Source organism: Martes martes (genome assembly GCF_963455335.1).
Source record: "Martes martes genome assembly, chromosome: X".
In the NCBI taxonomy this organism is placed as follows: Eukaryota; Metazoa; Chordata; class Mammalia; order Carnivora; family Mustelidae; genus Martes; species Martes martes.
Genome location: NC_137897.1, coordinates 84905315 through 84927818, shown reverse-complemented (window position 1 = coordinate 84927818; position 22504 = coordinate 84905315). Strand labels below are relative to the sequence as shown.

The 22504-nt window shown below is 38.2% G+C and overlaps 1 protein-coding gene across 1 annotated transcript in view; it reads left to right on the top strand.

Annotated features, from left to right (window-relative positions):
* The window catches only part of AMMECR1 (AMMECR nuclear protein 1), a gene marked incomplete at its 3' end in the record, with an annotated part of 111022 nt that overhangs the window by 74317 nt on the left and 14201 nt on the right, over window positions 1-22504 (top strand). Inside the window, exon 3 of the mRNA XM_080795766.1 lies at window positions 18497-18611. Coding sequence (XP_080651892.1) covers window positions 18497-18611 — 115 coding nt within the window. The remainder of the gene's footprint in view (window positions 1-18496; window positions 18612-22504) is intronic.

Below are 22504 nucleotides of genomic sequence, written 5' to 3'. Positions count from 1 at the left end.
GCTAATTCTAAAGTCCTGAAACTAGTTGCTCTCTCTGTTCTTCCCTCACAACCTTAATTGTGAGGTTGGTTTGTTGAGCATAGCAGACCTTTCTTTTCCAGTCAGCCTAGGTCTGTTTGAATTAGCACAAATTTTGCATTAGTGGAGCACAAATTAATGACGTTGTACTCTGTTACGAAGAGTTTGCTTTCCATCACTGATAATTATTTCCAGGAAAGTTAAGTCCACAGAAAATATTCTCTCAGTTTCCTCAGTGCTGTTTGCCAACATCTAAGAAGTGGCTTTTAGTTACACGGGGGAGGGACAAGGCATGGCACTAGCGAAGGAAAATGAGGTACTATAACCTGGTCTTTCAGGTTTGTGGAGCAGGCTCTGAGCAGCATTCTAAACCAATATTATTCCTTGTAAAAGGCAAACCAGACCTGGGAATTTGAAAGTCTAATGTGATTGAGAGACTGTGTGCTGGTGCATACTAATACTTTAACCCCTCTCAGCCTGGTGGGTTGTAGATCCTCTCAGTTGACAAACACTCGGGACAGCCCCACCAGAGAGAGGTCTATGGGTCTTCCCCAGAGTCAGCTCTTCTGCCACTAGATCATTCTCATAGCTTCCGAGGGTTGATCTTCATCAAGTCCCCTTTTCCCTTTGGACTCTCTCTCCCCCGACATCCCACAGAGAACCAGAAGAGTGGGCACAGGATTTTGTAAAGGATTCTTTTTATTTGTGAACCGATGTCTGATTTTTCTTTAGGCCCGTGTTCCTTTAGAGAGACTGTTATCTTGTGCTGCTTTTTTTTTTCTATGCCTGCCCTTGCTCATGGGTGATTCATCCAGTTCGTAAGATGTTCCTTTATAAGAAGGTGTGAAAGGCATAAAAATAGACTAGTAATATGGGTCCCTATATGTTTCAAACTACAACAAAATAGTGATAATCATCCCATAAACATAAGAGGCCATTGAGCTCCTTCAGGATGCAAAGCATCTTTGTTTTCCTTGGGAGGAGAGAAGGCCTGTGAGATCAAAGCAACGCTAACTCTATCATGGAAGTGAATTATTATCTATTTATAGCAGTCTATGAGTTTTGGATGGAAAAATGTTGCGAAACTGCTGCACTCTGAATGCACAGTAATTTAACTAAAGACTAAAAAGGCCAGTTACCACCTAAATGAACAGCATTTCATAGACATCAAACAGGGGAAAACACCTTTCAGTGGAGAGTTCTTTTAAGCTGATAAATAAAAGGATATTTGGCATCTAGGGCAATGTTGGCTCTTTAATAAAGTAAAACCAGTAGGGCCATTTTAGTGTTATTATATTACCAATAAATGTATATGAAACTTGAGACTACCTTCCTCTATGCTTTCCTTCACTCATTAAATATTTACTCACCAGCCACTGAATACTAGGCACTGGGTATACAGTGGTGAGCAAAATGCACACAGTTGCCATACTCATGGAGCTTATGGTCTAATGATCTTATACCCATAACACACAAGTGGGTATGAAGGAGTCAAAAACTTAGTCATCGAGTTTCTGTAGGGTTTTGGCCATTAGCCTCGTAGCTTTGCTTTTACAAAGAGGATTATACCTATAAAGCAAAAAGTAGTAGGGCCTTGCGAATTTAGGTGCCCCCCTCCTTCTCTTGTTGGTTTTTGTTTTACATCTCTAAAATGTGACTTAGTGTATGAGATCTGCACTTGTCGTTAGTTGTTCTGGGTTGTGCCTAGAAGTGCCATCATGTCAAGGTAGTGCAGTGAAACTTCTCTGAAGTAAGGTTTCCCACAGAACTGCGATTGAACACACTCCAGATGTATACCTATGCTTGGCACACAGCAGGCACTGAATAAATATTTGCTGAATGAAAGAACTCATGTTCATAGAGATTCTCTTCTACCAGCAATCATTAGGACTGCCATTTCTTCGTGGTGAGTTCTGCTGCTGTGGGGGGAACAGAGCTTTTGTCACGTGACTGAGATTTAAATTGCATGGCTTTTATCCATTGCATTTTTTCCATCCCCAAATGATGCCGTTTCCTTTTTGTATCTACTGTGGTTTTTCTAATACGTACTGTAGTACAGAATCAGCAATTGTGATTTCAGCAGTGTAGTGCAAAGTTTTTCCAACATATTTTATTACCCCATGTGCTTGTCTCATGGAAACAAAGTCAGTGTAGGACCCTTTCAGTAGGACCCTTTCAGTGGGAGAATTGGGTAATATTTAATGGTAATAGAATGGAAAACTATACAAGTGGGATTTTTCTTTGCCTTTGAAAATTGGGTTTATTAAGATACGACCAATCAAGAGATGGAGAGCTAAAATACCCATTTCTGTTTGATCAGGCTCACTTTTAAACATATTTGTTGAAAGGAACAAAGTAAAATCAGTTCCAAGTTAAGGGATTGAAAAGTACGTTGGACTGAAGTCTGAGAGGTTAGCAATACATCAAAAACCACGGGTTCTTCTCATCCTCAGTCTATGTGTGGCATTGTGATATTTACTTGAAAATGGGCATGGAGGTCATCTTGCCCTGACCAGCTTATAATTTTACATTTTTAGGGGTGTCTGGGTAGCTTAGTCAGTTAAGTGGCTGACTTTTGATTTTGGTTCAGGTCATGATCTCAAGGTCCTGGGATTGAGCCCTGAGCCATATGTCAGGCTCTGTGCTCACCAGCTACTCATGGACTGCTTGAGGGTTCTTTCTGTCCCTCTGCCTTTCCCCCTGCTCATATGCATGCTCTCTCTCTTTTCCTAAAATAAATAAATAAATCTTTAAAAAATTAATTTGACATATTTATATACACACAACCAGAACATGCAGTGAGTAGCATTTACAACAGGGACAGATTCTCTCATTGTTAGAGCTTGATAAAAGGGCACTAAATACCCTATTTTTAAAAGATTTTATTTATTTATATGTCACAGAGAGAGAGAGAAAAAGCAAGCACAAGCAGGGGGACGGGCAGGCAGAGAGAGAAGCTGGCTCCCCACTGAGCAAGGAGCCTGATGCAGGACTTGATTCTAGGACCCTGAAATCATGACTTGAGCCGAAGGCAGATGTTTAACTGACTGAGCCACCCAGGCGTCCCTAAATACCCTATTTAAAAACAAAAACAAAAACGTCTAACTTTTCTGCTGAACGTTCCTTCTCTGTAGCTCAGCAATTAGGGAGAACTGAGGGGACAGAATGGATGGACTGCAAGGGGGAGAAAAGAACAAAGAAGAAGAAGCATAATGAGGAAAAAAGCGACACCTCCTAGGTGTGTAAGAATAAAGCGAGACGGGGCGCCTGGGTGGCTCAGTGGGTTAAGCCGCTGCCTTCGGCTCAGGTCATGATCTCAGGTCCTGGGATCGAGCCCCGCATCTGGGCTCTTTGCTCAGCAGGGAGTCTGCTTCTCTCTCTCTCTCTCTCTCTCTCTCTCTCTCTGCCTGCCTCTCTGCCTACTTGTGATCTTTCTCTGTCAAATAAATAAATAAAATAAAATAAAATTTAAAAAAAGAATAAAGCGAGACAAGGGAGTGAATTAGAAACGCAAAGTAGGGGACTAGTGAATACCACAGTCGCCACCATCACAGTGCTCTGCTCTTCCCCCAACCCTGATCTGCTCAGTTTCAAAATTCCGCATGGCTTCAGCATGCAGACAAGTGCCAGGTGCCTGGTAGTGTTGAGTTATGCTGGGAAACTCACTGCTTTACTGTTTTAGCTCTTTCCTGGTGCCCCTTGGCATTTTCTTCTTTGCTCGTTGAACATCCGTTTTGGAATGTTATTGGACTAAGACAGAGTAGGTCAACAGATATGTGAAAGGTCAGTGGATGGGGGATGATGGAAGTCAGGAGATGCAGAGTATAGTCACTTTCTGCTCTAGTTCCCCGAAATGTCAAATGAAGAGTGATAGTGGGTGATCTCTGAGTGCTTATAGCGCTGACATTGGATGACTCTATGACTATAGCGGGCCTTGTTCTTCAAGGACACCTATTATGGTTTCTAATGTAACGTAGCTTTCACTTGGTCTACTTCATGGGGCAGTTTTGAAGGTCAGCTAGGCTAAAAGATGTGAAGACCCTTTGGAAACTATGAAGAATCATATAAAACAAAGATGATAGGAACGATTGATACTTTTCTCCCAAAGATATCACACAGTGATAAAAATTAAAATAGTTCCATTATGGGGCGCCTGGGTGGCTCAGTGGGTTAAAGCCTCTGCCTTCCGCTCAGGTCATGATCTCGGGGTCCTGGGATCGAGCCCCGCACTGGGCTCTGTGCTCAGCAGGGAGCCTGCTTCCTCCTCCTCTCTCTCTCTCTCTGCCTGCCTCTCTGCCTACTTGTGATCTCTGTCTGTCAAATAAATAAAAATCTTTTAAAAAAAATAGTTCTGTTGCAATCCGTGTAAGGCAGGTTACAGAAGCCTTAAAAACAGACATGTAGTTATGCTTCCTTTTAGAGAAATATGCCATTGGAAAGTATACAAAGTCAGGAACCGATTCAAAACCATTGCCTGTTTAAGCAGTGAGGGGGTTGAAGCACTGGGCTTTTCTTCCCAACCCCCATTCTGCTTTTCAGGGTTATCTTTAAAACCCTAGACAGAAGCAAACAGTGGATCTTGCACATTTCTCTGTCAGTATCACCCATCTGCTCTGCAAAAGCTGAGCTCTAACTTTAAAACCAGTGCCCAAGAGAACAGGTCATCTTGACCCAGTGGCAGAGCATAAACACCTGTAGTTGCCTTGCATCTTGGCCTGTTCCGATGTCTGGTGGAGGCAGCAGCTCTTGGCCTCTGTGTTAGTGTTTTATCTTCCCCACCCCCACTTATTTCTTTCATCTCCTCTTTTTTTTTAAATTTATTTATTTTACAGGCAGAGATCACAAGTAAGGAGAGAGGCAGGCAGAGAGAGAGGAAGGGAAGCAGGCTCCCTGCTGAGCAGAGAGCCCCATGTGGGGCTCAATCCCAGGACGCTGAGATCATGACCTGAGCGGAAGGCAGAGGCTTTAACCCACTGAGCCACCCAGGCACCCCTCTTTCATCTCCTCTTTACGATGTTTTACTATTCTTTCATCCTTCCTTACCTTACTAGAGTAGAAAGAGGAAAGAAAAGAGAAGAACATCCAGAAGGTGGGGGAGAGGGGAAGAAGAGAAGGAAAATAAAGATGAAAAAAAAAAAACCAAAACAAAAAGGAAAGACGTTTCAGAGGTAGTGGGGAGGGGTAGATTCCTTCTCGCTCTCTTCCTCAGCATAATTGAGTTGATAAGTGTAGTTTGTAACTCATCTTGAAGGCTGACTGAACTCTTCTTTGTTACCACTAGTCCCCCATCAGTGACATCTGAGAAAATCAGAGACCCCATAGTGAGAACCAGCATGCTAGCTCTCAGCACACCCGTACCATCTAGGGCTGGCAGGAGTTTTAGAAAGGACAGTAAACCAGAGGGTCAGACCAAACCACCCTAACATGGCACGTAAGTTACAGTGACAGCATATGTTTTGCAGTTCAGGGTTTAATTCGTAGATCTGATTACCATGGAAAGAGTAGAGGACAAAAATTGCATGACTCTCGTCGGGAGCATGAGAGAGCTTATTCATTCAGGTTGGAAAAGCAAAGTTAAAAATCAGAAACAGGCCCTCCAGTCTAGAGATGTCCAAAACTAGTTCTTTGGTCATGCTGTTATGCCTTCTAGCAGATGAAATTTCCAGTTGTGGAAAGGCTTCAGAATAAGGGAAGGCTTCGTGTCCCACGAATAGGGCTTATTAAATTTAGATAAAACATCTTTTTCAATGGCAGCAGCTCTGAATCACCAAGATGGAAATGGAGAAAACAAGAGAACAAAAACAAGCTAATACCTTGACTAAAAAACGTACCATTTATCTAAGCTTCAGAATCTGCTCACACTTAGAACCTAAAGTCTTCAGTGAAACCCCAGGGGAAGCAGCATTAACTGCGGACATTTTTCCTTAAACCGATTGAATGTGTATGCATGCATTTATGTTGGTTTGCTAACATTCTAGAAGTGGTACCACCAAAGGAGAAGGAGCTCTAGAAGCAGGCAGCCCTGATGAGTTCAGATGTTAACCCCGTTACCTAGTTTTATGATCTTTGACAAGTTGCTTAATCTCACTGAACTCAAGGAATCTCAGTCTCCTTATCTGGAAAATGGGGTGGTTTTGAGGACTCCAACAAGGTAATACGTGTATAGTACTTGGCTCACATAGCTCCTTCAGAGATAGTGGCTCTTCTTGTATTTAAAGCTGTTTTTGTTCATAGTATTGTGTATCTAGGTAGATTAGAACCAGTCTCCTAGAATTTGATCAGGAACTATAGCTTTGCAGTCTCCAGAGAGGGATGCACCTAGATGATCCTTTGCAGGGTGAGAAGAAAAATTAGAAATTCAAGTTATGATCTTCCTTATCTAAAATATAAGGAAGTACTTAAACCCCACAAATCCTTAATGTATGGACTGACCCTGGTGCCCTCATTTGGTTTATATCTGAAGCTCACTGCCATATTCTAAATGAGGGATCTTGAGGAACGTATGAGATCCCTGATTTGATGGAAATTGAGAGTGGCGTACTCCTTTCATTTGCTTTCAGCATCTTGCAGTTTACATGTATCTGGTTAAGTGGATTGGTGGTTCTTGGTATGATCTTCAGCCAGTGGTTTCTTTGCAGAAGTCTCCTGAAGCCATCTGACCATTGCTCATAGGTTAGCTAAAGCTAGATAAACTAACCCATGCAGGAGGGACAAGGGGCTTAAGAAGATTTCCCGGCCAGGAACAATGGATTGGTGATAAAAGTAATAATACAGGCACAAGGCAAAGACAAGAAAATGGTGGAGCTAGCTGACACTTCTACAAGCTACCTTATAATTTAGTTGGACAAGTCCTAAAGTAAAAATGAAGATGATCTAATGAGACCTGACAAGATGTCAGCCCCCAAATAAAAAAGAAATGATCAAGAACTTTACTGAAAATATGTATTTATACACACTGTCTTTAACAACAAAGCTTACTCAAATATATATTGTACTTTGGATATATTAGCTAGTGATGGTAGTACATGTATATACTTTGTAAATAAATATACATATTGGGGGTGCGTGATCAAACTTTTTTTACTGACAAGATCAAAACCTCTAAACCAGTGGTTTAGATGAGGAAAGCATGACTTTCTCATTTCTCATTCTGTGTCTGCTGCTTAGCAAGTGTTTTGTTTTGTCCCTAAGAATTTTGATGAAGCATAACCAATATGATAAATAATATATTTAAATCCATTCAAGATAAATTTATAAGAATTCAAGGAATTGCATTTCTTGGTCAACATTTCTTATATGGAAATAAAAGACCAATCCTTGCCCAGGATATTTTTAAATTTTTAAAAAGACTTTATTTATTTATTAGAGAGAGAGAAGGAGCAGGGGGAGGGGCAGAGAGAAAGGGAGAAGCAGACTCCCTGCTAAGCCAGGAGCTCGACATGGGGCTCAATCCCAGGACCCTGAGATCATGAACCAACTGAACCCCCCACGCTCCCCTCCCTGGAGATTTTTAAAAATCTAGTTCAGGAACACTGAGAGTCACAAAGCAAGATATAAATGCATGCCTATGGGATAATAGATATTCTTAATGAAGAAGCTCCTTACTTCATGTAGTAGATCGGTTAACTAAAAAAAGAAAAATGTGTATACATTTCATTTCTATACATTTATGTGTAATTCTGGATGACTTGGTAACCAGTAAACCAGTAGTGGAGAGGGTCAAACAGATCCTTCCAGAAAAGAAATGAACCTTGTCTGACCAGTCCTTTCAGCATTCCTATTGTATGTGATTTTAATAAGTCTTTTATGTATACCCATACATTACTTCGTAATCTATTCTTATATCCTCATGGCTCTTCACATGATAAAAAGCATATAGCAGGTAATATATTTTGAAAATGAAATTAAGGCTTTTCAAAAAGACCGTGCCCGGAAAAGTGACCATTATCCCTTGAGATGGCTGCATTTAATTCCTAGAGAAGATAACTGGATCAGATTACCCTGTATTGAGGTTGATGGGTCATTCGTATTCTTGGGGCTCCCTTCCTTTTCCCCGAGCCCTGATATGGGGGCTGTAGGCATAAGCTTACAGTGAAAGTTCTTTGACAGCCATTACTTAGTGAGCACCTAGTGTGTACAAGGCACTTATACAGGTATTATTATTTTATTTACTTGTCACAGTACCTCTTTAGTGTTAGCATCCCCATTTTATAGATGAGGAAATTGAGACTCATAGAGGTTAAGAGATTTGCCCAGATGTCACACAGCTAGTAAGCAATGGAACTAGGATCCACATGCAGGTATATCTGACTCCAGGATAGAAGGTCTTAACCATTCTATGAAAATAGAGATACAGCATACCAAAATCTATGAGCTGTAGCAAAAGCAGGTCTAAGAGGGAAGTTTATGGCCATACAGGCCTACCTCAAAAAAAAAAAATAAGAGAAATCCCAAATAATTTAGCTTTACATCTGGAAGAACTAGAAAAACAAGCCCAAAGTTAGTAGAAGGAAGGAAATAATAAAGATCAGAACAGAAATAAATGAAATAGAGACCAAAAGATAATAGAAAAGGTCATTGAAACCAAGAAGAGCTTCTTTGAAATAAAACAAAATTGACAAACTTTTAGCTGGACTCACCAAGAAAAAAAAAAAGAGGGCTCAAATAAATAAAATCAGAAGTGAAAGAGAAGTTGCAGTTGATATGACAGAACCACAAGGGATCTTAAGAGACTGCTGTGAACAAGTATACACCAATAGTATGGGTGACCTAGAAGAAATTCCTAGAAACTTACAATTTTCCAGGACAGAATCATGAAAAGAACAGGAAATCTGAACAGACTGAGTCCTAGATTATTAGTAGGAAGAGCAAATCAGTAATCAAAAACCTCCCAACAAATAATGTATAGGACTAGGCAGCTTTACTGGTGAATTCTGACAAACATTCAAAGAATACTTAACACCTGTCCTTTTCAAACTCTTCCAAAAATTGAAGAGGAGGGAAAGCTTCCAAGCTCATTTTATGAGGGCTTACTCTGATACCAACACCAGGCAAGGACACCCGAAAAAAGAATTACAGGCTAATATCCCTGATGAACATAGGTGTAAAAATCCTCAATAAAATGTTAGCAAACTGAATTCAGCAGTACATTGAAAGAATCCTATACCATAATCAAGTGGAATTTATTCCAGTTCAGCATCTGCAAACCAGTCAGTCTAATATACCACATTAAGAGAGTGAAAGATTAAAATCCTATGATCATCTCAAAAGATGCAGAAAAAGCATTTGACAAAGTTCAGCATCTATTTATGATAAAACCTCTCAACGAAACAGGTATAGAGGAAGCATACCCTCAACATAATAAAGCCCATATATGACAAACCCTCAGCCAGTATAATAATGGTGAAAACCTCAAAGTTTTTCTTCTAAGACCAGGAACAAGGTAAAGATGCCTAACCGACCCTTTTTTTTTTTTTTATCAACATAGTATTGGAAGTCCTAGGCACAGCAATTAGGCAAGAGAAAGAAATAAAAGGCATAAAAATTGGAAAGGAATGAGTAAAGCTGTCACTATTTGCAGATAACATGATGCTATATATAGCAAACCCAGAAGATTCCACAGCAAAAACTGTTTGAACTAATAAATGAATTCAGTGAAGTTACAGAATATAAAATTAATATACAAAAATCTGTTGCATTTCTGTATACTCATAATGAACTATCAGAAAGAGAAATCAAGAAAACAATTCCATTTATGATCATATCAAAAATAATAAAATACCTAGGAATAAGTTTAACAAAGGAGGTGAAAGACCTGCACACACCGAAAATTATAAAACATTAATGAGAGAAATTGAAAAAGACACAAAGAAGGGCAAAGGTAGTCCATGCTCATGGATTGGGAGATTTAATATTGTTAAAATGCCCATACAACCCAAAGCAATCTATAGATTCAGTGAAATTCCTATCAAACTTCCAATGGCATTTTTCAGAGAACTAGGATAATTCTAAAGTTTATGTGAAACTACCAAAACAAAAAGCAAAAACCCTGAGTAGCCAAAACAGTTTTAAGGAAGAAAAAGAAAGCCAGAGGTATCATACTCCCAGACTTCAAACTATACCACAAAGCTGTCGTAATTAAAACAGTATGGTACGGGGCGCCTGGGTGGCTCAGTGGGTTAAAGCCTCTGCCTTTGGCTCGGGTCATGATCCCAGGATCCTGGGATCGAGCCCCACATCAGGCTCTTTGCTCAGCAGGGAGCCTGCTTCCTCCTCTCTCTCTCTGCCTGCCTCTCTGCCTACTTGTAATCTCTGTCTGTCAAATAAATAAATAAAATCTTTAAAAAAAAAAAACCAGTATGGTACTGGAATCAAAACTAGACACACAGATCAGTGGAACAGAATAGAGAGCCCAGAAATAAACTTGTGCATGTATGGTGATCTACAACAAGGGAGGCAAGAATATACAATGGAGAAAGGACAACGTCTTCAATAAATGGTGTTAGGAAAACTAGACAGCTACATGCAAAAGAATGAAGCTGGACCAATATCTTGTACCATATACAAAAATTAACTCAAAATGGATTAAAGACTTGAATATAATACCTGAAACCATAAAACTGCTAGAAGTAAACATAGGTGGTAAGTTCCTTAACATCAGTCTTAGTGATTTTTTTTTTTAATCTGACTCCAAAGGCAAGAGAAAAAAAGCAAAAATAAACAAATGGGACACATCAAAAGCTCTTGCACAGCAAAGGAAACCATTAACAAAACAAAAAGGCAGCCTATTGAATGGAAAAAGAAATTTGCAAATCATATATCTGATAAGGGGTTAATACCCAAAATATATAAAGAGCTCAATACAACTCAGTAATAACAGCAAAAGTCCTTTTAAGTAATGAGCAGAAGATACGAATAGACATTTTTCCAAAGAAGGCATACACATGACCAGAAGACATAGGAAAAGATGCTGTCCATTACTAATCATCAGGGGATGCACATTACAACCATAATGAGTTGTCTCCTTACACCTGTCAGGTATCACTTTACACTTATCAGAATGGCTGTTACCAAAAACACAAGAAGTAACACATGTTGGCGAGGATGTGGGAAAAAAGGAAGCTTCTTGCACTGTTGTGGGAATGTACATTGGTATAGCCACTGTGGAAGGTTCCTCAGAAAATTAAAAATAGAATTGCCATGTGATCCAGCAATTCTACTACTGGCAGATATGAAAACACTAATTCAAAAAGATATATGCGACCCTATGTTCTTTGCAGCATTCTTTACAATAGCCAAGATAGGGAAAACAACCTAAGTATCCATCAGAGGATGAATACATTAAGAAGATCACACACACACACACACACACACACACACACACACACACACACGACTACTAGTTAGCCATAAAAAAACAAAATCTTGAAAAGAATGAAATCTTGCCATTTGTGCAATATGAATGAACCTTAAGGGTATTGTGTGTGTGATAAATACAAATACCATATGATTTTATATATGTGGAATTTAAGAAACAAAACGAAAATGAACTAAACAAAACAAAACCCTGATTCATAGATACAGAGAACAGATTGGTGGTTGCCAGAGAGGAGTGGAGAGTTGAGCAGACTGAAATGGGTGAAGGGGATCAAGAAGTATTACTTCCAGTTATAAAATGAGTCATGGGATGTACTGTACAGCATGGGGAATATAGTAAATAATATTGTAGTAAGTTTGTATGGTGACAGATGGTAACTAGATTTACTGTGGTGATCATTTTGCAGTATATCCAAATGTCAAATCACTATGTTGTACACCTGAAACTGATAAAATATTGTATGTCAACTGTACCTCAATTTAAAAAAAAGATGAACCTGGGTCATAAAGAGAAAATTAAATTGCATTCATTGTACTCAATAGCTTTTCATCTGAAAAATAATTAAAACAAAAACTGTTCCTAGTAGTTCATTTCTAAAACCAAGATAGAGTAGATGCAGAAAATCTGCAGACAGAGCGTTATTGTGGACATTATATGGAGGGAAATGAGGAACACCTGCCATCTACACTAAGCATGTAGCCATCTGTTTCTTTATGTATTTTGTATTTTCCAGTTTTAATTGTGCTCCACTAAATCAGACCCACAACCCATTCTCCCAATTTAAAGGCGAGGTGAGAACTCATGGTGAGGCTGCAGATCCCTGACAATATTGCTGTGGTCGTCACAGCATGCAGCCAGAAGGGTATGCTTCCCTCCTGGTGGGCAGCTGTAGCTATGACAGAGAGTAAAGGCTTTTAAGAATGTGAGATTAGAGCAATTCAAGATGTTTAAGCTGGCTAATCAGAGGGCAGCAGACATAACACTGTAAAGCCTAAGTGAATCCTATAAGATAGGAGCCAAATAACACAGGAAAACCTGCGGGACCTACTGCACTTTTGCTCACCCTCCCTCCTACCTTCTACTCTTCCTTGCTTTCTCTTTTTGTCTGTGTGTGTGTGTGTGTGTGTGTGTGTGTGTGTGTCTCTATTTTTTTTTTCTTTTTTATTTTTTCCCTCCCGTTTCCTTTTCTCGCTTTTTTTTTTCTCTTCTTCTCCATCTTTATTTCTTTGTATATATACCCTTTCTCTTTTTTGGTCCCTCCTTTCTTTCCTTTCTTTTGTTCCATCCCTTAGTTCTTTCTTCTGTCCCCCATCAATTACCCATCCTACCACATTTTGAAATGTGTATTAAAATTAATGTTTTAATGTTTATATACATTGAGCACTAAGTAGCTTGTATTTATTATTCTAAAGGGGAAAAACATCCCCCAATTATGGAACACTTTACCTATGGCTTACAATTGAAAATTTCCTTTTGGATCACTGCCCTCCCTCCTTCCTTAACCTAATGTAATCATGTCCTTTGTTGTTGTTCTCTACCCTTAGGTTTGATAAATGGTCACTTTTTTTGCATTCTGTTTTACATCCGTTATTTTTTTTTCATAATGAAAAACTAAAATTGTTACTTAATGTGAAGGAGAGGCTGTGGATAATTTTTTCAGAATTGGCTTTAGGATTCTAGTATTCTAAGTTTCTGAAATTCAGACATGCCACGTGTGCATTCTGTTCCAGAATCTCTGATGAGGAATGACAGAATTTCCAGAGGATTGAAACCCCTCGTGAAAAACAGTTTTTTTAAATTTTAGACTAACGTATGTCTGATTTACTTTTCTTCACCTATCCAAACAGGGTTTTTTTTTTTTAAGATTTTATCTACTGATTGATTTAGAAAGAGAGTGCGAGCAGGGGGAGAGGCTGAGGGAGAGGGAGAGAGAATCTCAAGCAGACTCTGCGCCGAGCAGGGAGCCCGACACGGAGCTCAATCTCCGGTCCCTGAGATCATGACCTGGGCTGAAATTAAGAGTTGGATGCTTAACCGACTGGGCTACCCAGGCGCCCCCAAAAAGGGATTTTTAATTTTGATTTTGTTTCCTTGTCCTGAAAAATGATGGCCTGGAATGTGAAGGCTTTCTCAGTTTGGTAACTTTCCACTGGTTAACTGATTAAAGTCATCGAAGTTTTAGAAAGTGATGGAATGAAGGAATGAGTGAGTAAATGGCTAGCTAGCTAGATTCATTTAAATCATTTCCATTGCCTGCTCTATTGTTTATGATGAGTCTTGTAACAGCTAAGATTTTTGTCTCTTTTTGGCTGTTTTTTTCCCCCTCATAGCTTCCAGGCACTGTCATAAACTTTGATTTTTTGATAGCTAAACTCTTAATTCCTTTTTTTAAAATGTTCATTTTCATTAAAGTGCTATTTAACATTAGATATTAACTTTGACAGATGTTAATGCTGCTTCTCAATTAGGTAAAATATATTCTTGGTGAGGTGCCAATTTGAATTGAATATATTTGAATTTGGTATGTTAATTAAACTGTTGTTTAAACCTTACCCATCCATCACATGGGTGATGGAGCAGCTGGCTGGTTTTGTGTATAAGTGCGTTTCTTCCCCCCTAGCAATATTTACTTATTTATTTATATTATTTTTAGAGGGGGGAGGGGCAGTGGGAGAGGGAGGGAGAGAATCCCAAGCACATTCCCCACTGAGTACAAAGCCCGACACGGGGTTCCGTCCCCTGGCCCTGAAATCATGACCTGAGCCGAAATCGAGAGTTGGACACTCAACTAATTGAGCCACCCAGGTGCCCCCCCTCCTTCAGCAATATTTAAACATTAGAAAATGGCTTCCTGTTATAGCAAAGAGAACTTCATATGAATTTATTACAAGATCTCCTTGTTTGTCAGTTTCTTAGGCAGCATAGAATATAAATTGCCAGACACTTCTTTGGTATGAAATGTTTTCCATGGACAGTATTAATATTTTAAAATCCTTTTTGCTCCTACAGATTTCCAGTAGACAGGAAGTCTAGCTCTGTTTACCCTTTGGCTACTAATGAATGCTATTAAATTATTATTTATCTTCTTTAGGCAGAGGCACTACAGGAATGAGATCAGAATGGCCAAGTGAGGCAAACATTTAATTTTAAAATTAAAAATAATACAAATCCATTCAAAAGTGGCAACTGAAGTGTGGATCCTAGAAGGTATTTTGGACTTGAGTCAGAGAACCGGGGTTGTGGCCCCACCTGCATCACTAACTTGCTGGGTCATCTCAAGCAAGGCACTTCCGGACTCTGGATGGCATAGTCCCTCTAAAGTTTCAGCTTCCACATCGCATATTGTATATGCCAAAGAAAGCAGGGCTGAGGGAGGCTGAAACCTCTTGTTTATCAGCTATCCACACCAGCCTAGCAGCTCTGAGGTCAGACTCCAGCTGCATTTTTTGTCTTTTTTTTTTTAATAATCCCTTAAATCCTTGCTAGGCTTTCGTTGCTAGTTCTTTCCCCCTAGGAATTTGCATTCAGAACTATTGAGGGCTTCCTACCTTTGGGAATTTTTCTATGCTCATGAATTTAATGAAAAGTTACTTAGAGTTACAAAAAAAAAATCAGAATTAAACGTCTTGTTTGAATGACTGTTTCTGTAAAATCAGACTGTTTCCATCATGACTAATGTACCTTCACTATTTTAGTTTTGAACTTAATACATTTGAGTCCTGGTACGGCAAGGCATGATTGTCAGTTTCTCTTATTAGCCATGCTAGTATTCTCCCACTTACTCATTGTTCTAACCTTTTTTTTTTTTTTTAAAGCCCAGAATGATTGAGCAACAAGGCTCCATATCATGGGAGTTATATTTTAGGTACTTGAGAATCTCATTGATTTGAAATAGTTTGAATTGCACTAGGCTAAAATTTACCTTTTGTTGGCTTGCTAGGGAAAAAAATTAAAATAAACTTACCTCAGAGTGTTGAGAAAATAACCATATGGCAACTTCAGGATGTGTATTGTTTGACTGGAAAATGCTAGAGAGAGATTTTTATAGCTCTCTTTATTAAAGGAGGTCTAGTAATCTAATTAAAAAGGCAGACAATAAGGGCGCCTGGGTGGCTCAGTGGGTTAAAGCGTCTGCCTTCTGCACAGGTTGTGATCCCAGGGTCATGGGATCGAGCCCTGCATCGGGCTCTCTGCTCCGTGGAGAGCCTGCTTTCTCCTCTCTCTCTGTCTGCCTCTCTGCCTACTTGTGATCTCTGTCTGTCAAATAAATAAATAAAATCTTTAAAAAAAAAAAAGGCAGACAATAACAAGGGTTGGTAAAGATATGGGGAAATTGGAACTCTCACACATTGCTGGTGGCAATGAAAGGTACAGCCACTGTGGGAAGCAGTTTGTTAGTTCCTGAAACAGTCAACCACAGAATCACCGTATGACCCAGCAATTCCACTCTTATGTATCTACACCCAAAGGAGACTAAAACCTCTGTCCACCCAGATACTCATACATGTATGTTTATAGCAGCATTATTTATAGTAGCCCAAAAGTGGAAACAACCCAAATGTTTCTCAGTAGATCGAAGGATCACAAAATGTGATAAAGCCACACAACTGAAATATGATTAGGCAGTTAAAAAGATGAGGTATGGATACATGCTACAGCATGGATGAAACCTCCAAAACATTCCGGTAAAAAGCCAGACACAGAAGGCCCCATATTGTAGGACTCTCCTTATATGAAATACTCCAGAGTAGGCAAGTCCATAGACAGAAAGTAGATTAATGCTTGCCAAGAGCTGGCGGGGAGGGAAGAGAGGAGACTGGCTGCTAATGGGTATGGGGCTTCTTTTTGGTATGACAAAATGTTTTCAGATTGGTGAGTGGAGATGCTTGTATAATTCTGTGAATATACTAAAAGCCATTCAATTGGATACATTAATGCGTGAATTGTATTGGTTTGTGAATTCTGTCTCCATAAGCTATTATATAGCAAAAACATTAGCAACTATATTATTCTAATTACTTGAAATTGGAAAAGTGTCTGTAAGTTACATTTTTTGCCAGGGGCTGGAAGGAAGGAAGAGTGGGGAGTTAGTATGGAATGGATGCTGTTTCAGTTGGGCAAGATGGTAAAAATTCTGGAGATGGATGCTGGTGATGGTTGTGCAACATGAACGTACTTATCCACACAGAGCTGTACGCTTAAAAATAGTTAAAACAGTAAACTTTATGTTACATATATTTTACCATAATAAAAAATCTATAATTCTAAGAAAATCACATTTTACATTATTCCAGTGTATAAGGCTTTTCCCCTTCTCTCTCTTTTTCTTTTTAGCAAGAAGATGAAAAGTATGATCGGCCTTTTGGTTTTTATGCATGAGATTCTTTTGTTTTAGAACTTCTGTTCAGTATTTGTGTTTGTTAGGAGAGAGGGTATTGGTTATACATACACATATATGTCTTTATCTTGGCTTTGAAGGAGAACTTGAAAATGCTTTATGAAAATTTGCCAACAGGAAAATAAAAGAGGCCAAACTGTAGGAAAATTTATGTTGTTAAATTATAAAATAGTGAGGGGGGTAGGGATAGGGTGGCTGGGTGATGGACATTGAGGAGGGTATGTGATATGGTGAGTGCTATGAAATGTGTAAGCCTGATGATTCACAGACCTGTACCCCTGGGGAAATAATATATTATATGTTAATAAAAATAATAATAAAAAAGAGTTGGATGCTCAAAAAATTATAAAACAGTGAAATGCTATTCTCGGAGTATAAATTATCATAGATGTCCTGATTTTCTTGGTTAATCTTGGCTCCTTAATTGGGAAAAAAACATTATAGCATTTATGGAACATATCTGTCTGTAAGCATTTTCCTTTGTGTAGTAGGATAGAGCAAGCACCCAAATGCATTGAAAACACTCACAAACACAGGGGTTACATTTGTACAATACAATAAGTGTGTTTCAGAATCTAAAGGAAGAGATGGAAAAATGAAAAAAAATGAAAGAAACTCCAGCAATGAGGAAGTCACTGAAAAAGGAATTAAATGATTTCTAAAGGCCATGGAACATGGTTAAAACTCGAGCAGTTTGTTGGTTCTAAGTTTGTAACTTCTACGGATTCATCTATGAAAATAGTTTCTAAGCCTGGCTGCTATATAGCACATTTGAATTTGTATATCCATGGCACAAATGCCGGCAATGCCATTAGTATAAAGTGTAATCAGAGGTATGTTTGTTTTTCTTGACCAGGAACTGGTTTCTTTGAAAAGTATGGGAAACACACAGTGCCTCTGTGTGTGAGTGTGTGTGTGTCTGCGTATTTTCTGTCTGTTCTTCTATTGCAGGAAGGATTATGGTCTTCCAACATCTTTGTCCTTTATAGTAAGGGTTTTTCTAGAATTTTGCACTGTAGTATATTACCCTTGATTATAGGATCCAATCAGAGTTGATGTACTCAGAAATCCATTGATGTGATTAATGGTCTCCTAATCATACTTTTATTTCCTAGATTAGCCCAATTTCCTGTACTTTCACAATTTTTGAGTCATATCTTGAATTATCCTTTATAGGGGGCCTGAAATCCTTGTATTTTTAGTCTGTAATTTGCATGATTATTTTAATTTTCTTTGATTTCCTTTGCTTGAAGAAAATGAAATTTTTATCTTTTTTGAACTCTGAGTGCTGTTCTGTGGTAATGGACAACCTAATATGAACTTTTTTTAAAAACTATATACATTTTTTTCCCATCAGCCCTAGATCTAGAAGTCTTCCTACAAATTTCTGCTAGTCTAGGTTTTATTCTTCTCAAAAGTAAAGTAAAAAATAGTCTCAGATCCTATAAGTAATAGGGAAGTAGACCAGGAAATGACTGTACAGGAAATGTAATTGATCATTTCACTCTTTACAATTGGTTACAAGATTGGCTAATAAACAGTCTATTGAATGAAAAAAATGATTTCTAAAATCTTTGGGGGCCTTTAAATACATTTGAAGATTTTTTTTGATCTCTTACCTTTTTCAAATGACTTGTCTGCATTTGAAATTCAGACTTTCTCATATCTAGTGGTTGCTTTAATATTTGCTTTGTTTTCAACAGTGCCCTTAAAGATAGCCGTTTTCCCCCAATGACAAGGGATGAGTTGCCACGGCTGTTCTGCTCAGTGTCTCTGCTCACTAACTTTGAAGATGTCTGTGATTATTTGGACTGGGAGGTAAGACTATAGAAATTTTTGAAAGAAAAATGAAGGTAACTCCTGAGTAAATGTTAAAAAGTAGGCCGAGGAAACAACTCTTTCAGCCCATTCTTTATTATAGTGGAGGTGGAGAGTAAGGTGAATAAAGAAACCTCACATTTGATCAATGAGATATCAGTGAAGGAGTTGTTTTGTTTTGTTTTATTTTTAAGGCAAAGCGCCATGTGTTGTTTTAATCCCCAAACTGAATTTGCTGTTTATTTTTGTCCTATTACTTTACCACAGCACCTCATAAAAGCTGTTAATAAGTAGTGAAAAAGACTGATTGGAATTTATTTTTCCTCTTATTTCCATTCTAATATACTTCGGTGTAACCGCCACCCAGCAGTTAGGTGGTCAGAGGAAACTTCTCAGAAGCAAGGAGCCAAAGAGTGAGGATAATATGCCAGTTGGGGAAATCAGCGTGTGGATACAGAACAGGGTGTCCATTAACTGCAGTTAAATCATGTTAATTCATTCTTGGCTACCTTACTTTATGCACTTAAACCCGCTAACAAATAATATTAAGGTTATATCTCGGTGATCTCTGAGCATTGTCATGATTGAAGTAGCCTAGATTAATCTTATTTTTTATTCTTTAGTGTGTGGTGTTGGGTTTTTAAGGAAGTTCAGAGGTTCTCAGCATGATTCGTTTTGCTTGTTGCTGGGAGATAGTTGAGTGTATGTCTATGAAATTTCACACACAGTCGTGCATACATTATTGAATGCCTCCTGGGTTCAAGGCACTGGGCTACATACACAAGAGTCCTAAAATCTGGTCCCCGCCATAAAGCATCTTTCAGTCTAATGGCAGAGAAAAGAAGTATATACCAAGCATAAAGAAATAAGTACTACAAGAATGAAACAATGGGAATTCAGTAATGCACTTAGTATTCTCTCACATAAACACTCATAAATGACATGACTAGATCTTTATGCTATAACGTGTTTTAATTCTACTGACTTTTTAGAATGACCATGTCCCATGGTAACTGAGATATTCTGCCTTGTGGACAGATCACTGTCCTGATAATTAATTGGACTTGAATTTTAGTTTGCGATTTGCTTGTGAGACTTTGTGAGACTTTGGACATCTTATTCCACTGCCATTCAGTTCTCCACATACAGAATAAGACATTTCTAAAATTCTTAGCCTTCACTGGAAAAAATCCCTATGATATAAATTATTGTTGTTAGGCCAAAGCTTTAAAAAAACATTCTGCAGAGAGTAGGATAAAAGACTTCTTCTGAGTTTTGGAATACATAGGGTTTTTTGGAGTATTACCAGAATATGAAAGCATTCAGGGAAGTTTTGTAATGGGAAAAATAAAATTAATTGATAATGTTGAACCTAGCAAAGTTGGATTGGGTAAAAATTTTCACAGAATTAAAAATCCTGATTGCTTTCTATAAGTTCATTGTTCCTATTTGATTTTTTCTTGAAGTCTACCTATGTCATAGAAACATTAATCAGTACTTTATTTTTAAATAATCCCAAATTATGTCCCTTACTTATTAACCAATATTAAAATTTGAGTGGTTCTTTTAATGTTTTAAGGCCACTGCTTCCTCTTCTCTAGCTAGAATTTTATTTCTGCTTTCTGAATTGCAGAGTGCCTGGGGGGTGGGGGGCATAACAGGGTAAAGCCTGAAATCTAGAGATGACCAAGCTACAAAAACATGCCTACTCTTGCTTGCCACCACTGAGTTGGAAGTACAGTTGTGGTGTGTGTCGGGGGGGCGGTTTGCACATGCAAACATGTGAGCATGTTTGACATGTAAATGAATGTATATTTCATAAATATGCATGCACGTATTTGGAGGGAAGGAAAAATGGGAGGATTCTATAGTAGTCCAATAAATATGGGCAAGCACAGAGTACACCACCATCATCTTCTTTAGCCCACTTCAAGCACTGTCTACAGCTAAAATTAACCCTAATACCTTGTATATTGTATATTTAATACATTCCTTGAGGCTTAAATAGTGTTGTCTATTTAGTGATGCTGTCCGATTAAAATAACAACAACAAAAATAACTATATTTTTATGCTTTTAACATACAAGTGTTTGAAAGTGAGTTTTAGGTCCTGCTAGAATGGCCATGCTAAGATGGAAAGACTGCCCTTTTCAGTTAGTTTGTCGTGGTTGGAAGTATTTAGCATAAGAGAAATTTGTCCCCAAAGAGTAAGAGTGAAAATTGCATTTTATTAAATACAAGAATGTGATTTGGGCTTAAAAAATTACCATAGTCAGTTATTACAAGTGGAATGGTATTATCATGTGGGGATGATGTCATAAGGGTCATCCTTAATAATTCTGAAAAAGCATTGGTTACTTGAAACACAGAATGCCAAAGTAGAATTCAAAACATTTTTTTAAAGTATATGTCAAGGCATTTCTGCTCCTAGGTATATACCCCAAAGAAATGAAAACAGATGTTGAAACAAAAACCTGTACACAATGTTTATAGCAGCACTATTCATAATAGCCAAAAGGTAGAAATAACCCAAATGTCTATCAACAGATAAATGGATAAACCAAATTCGGGATATCTGTACACTGGAATATTAATCAGCTGTAGAAAGAAATGAAGTAGTGACATGGATGAACCTTGAAAACATTATGCTAAGTGAAAGAAGCCAAGCACAAAAGGCCACATACTGTATGATTCTGTTTATATGAAATATGCAGAATGAGTGTATTCACAGAGATAGACTGTGTTAGTGGTAGCCAGGGGTTGTGGGAGGGGCTGAATGAGAAGTGACGGCTTTTAATGGGTCCAGGGTTTCCATTCAGGGTGATGAAAAAATTATGGAACTGGATGTTGTATGACACTGCAAATGTACTTGATGCCACTGAATTGTACACTTTCAAAGCATGTTACATGATGTGTATTTTATCACATAAAAAGGCGTATATGCATCTGCATGTATATTTAAACCTATTGTCCATAATAGTATGGTAATTCTAATTTATTGAAGAAGAAAACTTTGAAAATTCAAAAACTATAAAGAAACGCAAGCCATTTGTAATTACACTGTTCTGAGATAACCACTGTTAACATTTTGGAATATTCCTTTAAATTATTTTTCTGTGTCATTGTATCAATAAATATGCCTATTTGTTCAACGGAGATCATATTGAATATACAGTCATTATTAAAAAGGATTGTGGGAAAGTCTTTGTTTATGGTTTACCTTTATATTATAAGTTAATGATTCATATTGCAAATTTCCTTTATGAGGGGGGTCCAGTCTATATCATGAAAGGATACATTTCACTTTGTGAAATTTCAGGCTATCAAATAGGTACAACTTTTCTTCTAAGCATGAAATACCCTATTCACCATAAGTATCTAAATTTAACCTGAAATGCACAGCGCTGTATATGTTGATGCCACAGGGGAAACAGGAGATGATGACAGAATTTTAATAGAGAATTTTTAAGGCAGAGATCAGTAACGGGTATGTTTGATATTAACAGAAGCCTCTCACCTAGGGCTTTTCTGGTAGAAGTACCGTTTGAGAGTTGACCCCCACTGGTGAAGCGTGTTACTGCAATAGAATTCCTAATTAAAGAGGCGAAAATGCCCAGATCAAAGCAGAAGAGAGCAAAGTCTAGAAGTCCCAAAGCATAGAGGTGAGTCACTTTGGTAACAAGAGAGACATCCCTGTGGTCATGAAGATGAGGGACGTGACCAGTGGTCATAGCCACCTAATTTTCAAATGATCAGGAAACAAGTGAACCACCACAGGGCTGGCTACTGTCTTTCTCTTTTCCTCAAGGTTTTTAACTGAGTCTGTCTGGGACCTCTCTTTTGGTAACATGTCTCTATTTGTATAGTGGAAGTTAATAGGAAGGTAGGATTTA